The 5,000-nt window shown below is 32.3% G+C and overlaps 1 protein-coding gene across 1 annotated transcript in view; it reads left to right on the forward strand.

Moving 5' to 3' along the window:
* Positions 1-5,000, forward strand: part of LOC137635778 (irregular chiasm C-roughest protein-like) — a gene marked incomplete at its 3' end in the record, with an annotated part of 16,292 nt that overhangs the window by 5,400 nt on the left and 5,892 nt on the right. Inside the window, exon 2 of the mRNA XM_068368226.1 lies at positions 4,124-4,413. Coding sequence (XP_068224327.1) covers positions 4,124-4,413 — 290 coding nt within the window. The remainder of the gene's footprint in view (positions 1-4,123; positions 4,414-5,000) is intronic.

Here is a 5,000-nt window from a genome sequence, read left to right on the forward strand (position 1 = left end):
TACTTATATATACATATATACGAATAAACGTAGAAATATATACTATATATATGTGTGTGTGTATTCTAGTGAGATCATCCGACAGATATCAGGAGTAAAAGCCGAAGAGATATTTTGTCTATCGCCTTAAACCCAATCCGTCACCCTGTCAATAGGTGTAGGAGGATATGATGATGATGATGATGATGATGTGTATATATATATATATATATATATATACTACCATATATACACATTTCTTTTCCTTAAACATGATATATAAGTAAAAGAAATGGACATAGGCAAGACATTTAAAGAGGACAGATAACAGATGGACATTAAGAATAACAGAATGGGTCCCTAGAGATTGCAAAAGAAGCAGGGGAAGGAAGAGAAGACGATAGATTGACGAGCAAAGAAAATTTGCGGATATAGACTGGCGTAGAAAGACCATAAACCGACAAGAGTGAAAGGACATGTCTACGTCTGAGGCCTTTGCTCTGCAGTGGATTGGCAAGGGCTGGTGATAATGATGACAAGATATATATATATATATATATATATACATATATATATATATATATATATATATGTATATATATATATATGTATATATATGTGTGTGTATGTGTGTGCGTGTGTGCACGCGCGCACGTGCGTATAAGGAGAAGGCCATTTAAGCAAACGTAAAGTATATTTAAGTTCTATTGATTTAAAGTTAACGTCTTGCCTGAGATTATGCCTCTATTGCGTTGTGCAAGAAATAACTAACCCCCTCTCTCTCTCTCTCTCTCTCTCTCTCTCTCTCTCTCTCTCTCACACATTATAATTTCTAATCTCTTCAGATTACCACTTCACTTCATCTCTATAAGGACCCTTTTCAAGTATACTCCACATTTACCTTATCCCAGCCATCTCTCTCTCTCTCTCTATATCTCTCTCTCTCTCTCTCTCTCTCTCTCTCTCTCTCTCTCTCTCCAGAGAGCTCTGAGTAAACTCCTTCAATCTCCATCTCCCTATTTGTCACCATCTGATATCCTGTCAACACGGGGAACCTCTCCTACCTGCCTATAAAATCCCATCTCGACTCCATCATCCCATAAACCTAACTCGGTTACTCTACTCTTCCCATAGCTGAGTATGTATACAGGCCTTATCCATAGCTCTATATACTCTAATACGTATATGTATATGGTCTTTGTATACCCTGAAGATGTGTACGTAATACACGCAAGCACTTGGTACCTGGTACCTGGTCTTTCACTTTCCTGTTTCCTGTGGATTTTAAACTTAGATATTTGTCATGTGCAGTTTTGTATATGTATGTATGTATATATATGTACGTATGTATATATATATATGTATATATAAATATATATATATATATATATATATATATAATATATGTATATATAATATATATATATATATATATATATGTATATATATATATATATATATATATTATATATATGTATATATATATGTATGTATATATATATATATATATATATTTACTGTATATATATATGTATGTATATGCATATATATATATATATATATATGTATATATGCAAAAAAAGTATTTCTAAACCAGTTTTCCTCTGAAAAAAATAGTATTATTATTATTATTATTGTTATTATTATTATTATTAGTAGTAGTAGTAGTAGTGTATGCGACTAGTCAAAAATGATGCCTAAATAATTAGACAGATATGCGCACACGCACCCCCTCTCACCAGGGTATAACTACTCCCTCTTCCCCCCAACCGAGGGACGGGGAGAGACCGTGTAGTTATACATCTGCGAATGCTGCTGAGCATGACCAGAGTATGTATGTATGTGTATGTATGTATGTGTATATATGTATATATATATATATATATATATAGTCAGACATTTATTAATATTATCATTATTATTTAAATATAAATTAAACCTCTGGGAATATTCCAAATGAATAAAAAATGTGTAAAACGTAAATGACCAAATAAAAAAAACAGGTAAAACAAATACAGTAACCATTGCATGACAACTGAAAAAAATAAATACCCATAATTCTTGTTATGCAGGCTCGTTCCCTGCGACCATTTCCACATTTTAATGGAAGCCGTTTTATACCCGCCTCATAATCTTTTAGAAAACATTACTTTCCCCGCACTGTGGAAGAAAGCAATGCTTTGACGAGGGCCTGCATTGCAGAGGAGACAAGAGTATAGACGGGAGAAACTGTTCCAATAGATAGATGAGTATAGACGGAAGAAACGACTCCAATAGATTGAAAAGAGACCGAGGGTGATGTTGAAAAGGGTTTTTATAGTGTTGGGAACAGGAGGGAGTCTGTAGCTTCGTGGGGATGGATGTATATATGACTATTTCTTGATTGATTTCGTAAGGGGGGGAGGGGTTAGGCTGGGCTTCTTGGTTGACGGATTGGATGTAGTTGAAGGAGAATAAGAAAAGATTTTTCGAAGGAGAGGGATAGAAAGGGTGTTTTGATAATGGAAGAATATGGAGAATTAAAAAAAAATAGAAGAAGGAAATGAAGGAAGTTTGATAATGGAATAGGAAGTTTCAATTGAATGAATATTTAGAGGACATATACAAAACGTTTTTACGAAAAAAATTAAATGAATTGAAAAAAAGTAAATGAAGAAAGTTTTGATAATGGAATAATATGGTTCAATTAAATGAATGTTTGAAAGAAATATACAAGTGGATATTTAAAAAATGGAATAAATAGAAACAAAAAAGGAAAGAAAGATTTGATAATGGAATAGTGAGATTTATTTGAATGAATATTTAGAGGACATATACAAACTGTATCTATGGAAAAATTGAAGTGAATAGGAAAAGTGAATATGAAAGGAAGGGATTTTTTATAATAGTTCGATTAAATGAATATTTGTAGGTCATAACATGTAAAATGCATCTTTAAAAAATTAAAATAGGAATGATTGTGTAAAGTTAGAAGAAAATATGTATATTTCTTTTATAAAGAAATCATATTTGAGAGGATATATGAATAAAATGGCATGACATAAGAATTAGAGATAAAAAAAAAATATGATAATATCCAAAAATATTTTGATTGTGTAAATGAGGAACAAAAGAAATTTTGAATTTTGAGTTTTGTAGTAACTGAGTATAAGAAAAAGCGTAATAAAGATTCAGATACAAAAAGCAAAGATTACGAAAAAGAAAATGAAAGAATATATTTGCAGATAAAGACATTATTTAATTAGAAGAGAAAATTAATTAAAGGATTAAAGTAATGAAAAAAAATCTATGAAAATAATAAAAGATAATATCTATAACAAAATATAAACGTATAAGAAAAACCAAAACATCTAAAATTGAAGAAAGCGAAGAGCCCACATAACATCGTAATAAAAATTTCCTGTCTCAATCATGTAATACTGGTATTTTATGAGCGATATTATTATCCAATATCATTTCAAGATCAAATTTCCTTTACCTCTCTGGATAAGAAAATGTCTTCATTATTCTTCTTTTCTTCTTCTTCCTTCTTCTTCTTCACCTCCTTATTCTTCTTCTTCTTCTTCTTCTTCTTCTTCTTCTTCTTCTTCTTCTTCTTCTTCTTCTTCTTCTTCTTATTATTATTATTATTATTACTTGCTAAGCTACAACCCTAGTTGGAAAAGAAAGGATGCTATAAGCCCAGAGCCTTCAACAGGAAAAATAGCCCAGTGAGGAAAGGAAAAGAGGAAAATGAAATATTCTAAGAAGAGTGACAACATTAAAATAAATATTTACAATATAAATTATAAAGTTTTTATAATTTATATAGGTAGAGAAATAAGATAGAATGGTGCGCCAGAGAGTACCCTCAAGCAAGAGAACTCTAACCCAAGACAGTGGAAGACCATGGTATGTAGCTATTTCTCAAAACAGAAAATAGCTATTTCTCAAAACAGAATAATTATTCTGTTTTGAGAAATAGCTATAAGTGTAAGTAATTCTTGATAATTCTGACCAAATGAATGTATCAATTTATATCACTATTGTACCCGTTAAAATTGACATCTATGACAAGTCTCCTCAAATAAAAAAACAGTTCTAATCTCTCCCTACGTTCCATACTGAACCTGGAAATAACAACTCTCCTCCTCCTTACTTCCAGGTCATGTTTACATGGTGGATCTCCTGGCTATGGGCTTGGACATTCTGGCACTCCCTGGCGACGGGCGCCTCTAAGAGCACGCCCGTCTGGACCATCGGAATGACCCAGGATGAGATCCTCAACAGGCCAGAGTTCGGGACGCCAGAATTGGATATCCAGGACGAGTACGTTGGTCCTGGAATGGGGGGATCCGTGGTGGAGCTGACTGGAATAGAGGGCGGGCAGGTGTTCGCCACCCAACCGACTCCTCAGACGGCTGTTGTTGGATCAACTGTTGTTTTGCCTTGCAGGTGAGATTTGAGTTGGTTTTTGGTCTACCTTGAAAATTCTGATTTTTAGGGGGACAGGATTTGTATTGTATGGAAAAAATAAATAGATTTTCTTGGATTTGCATTTCCTTGGGGGAAAAAAAATTGTTTTTTTTTAGGGGGGGATTTTTATTTCCTTGAAAAAAAAATTTGGGGGAGGGGAGATTTGCATTTCCTTGAAAAAACATTTTTTGGTGGGTAGGGGATTTTTATTTCCTTGAAAAAAAAAGTTTTTTCCTTGGGATTTTTGTTTCCTTGAAAAAAAAAAAAACAGTTTTTTCCTTGGGATTTGTATTTCCTTGAAAAAAAAACCATAGTTTTTTCCTTGGGATTTGTATTTCCTTGAAAAATAAAAGTTTTTTTTTTCCTTAGGATTTGTATTTCCTTGAAAAAAAAAACCATAGTTTTTTTCCTTGGGATTTATATTTCCTTGAAAAAAGTTTTTCCTTGGGATTTGTATTTCCTAGATAAAAATAACTTTTTTTCCTTTGGATTTGTATTTCCTTGAAAAAAAGATAGTTTTTTTTCCTTGGGATTTGTATTTACTTGAAAAAAGTATTTTCCTTAGG

Source organism: Palaemon carinicauda, unplaced genomic scaffold (assembly GCF_036898095.1).
Source record: "Palaemon carinicauda isolate YSFRI2023 unplaced genomic scaffold, ASM3689809v2 scaffold1721, whole genome shotgun sequence".
NCBI lineage: Eukaryota > Metazoa > Arthropoda > Malacostraca > Decapoda > Palaemonidae > Palaemon > Palaemon carinicauda.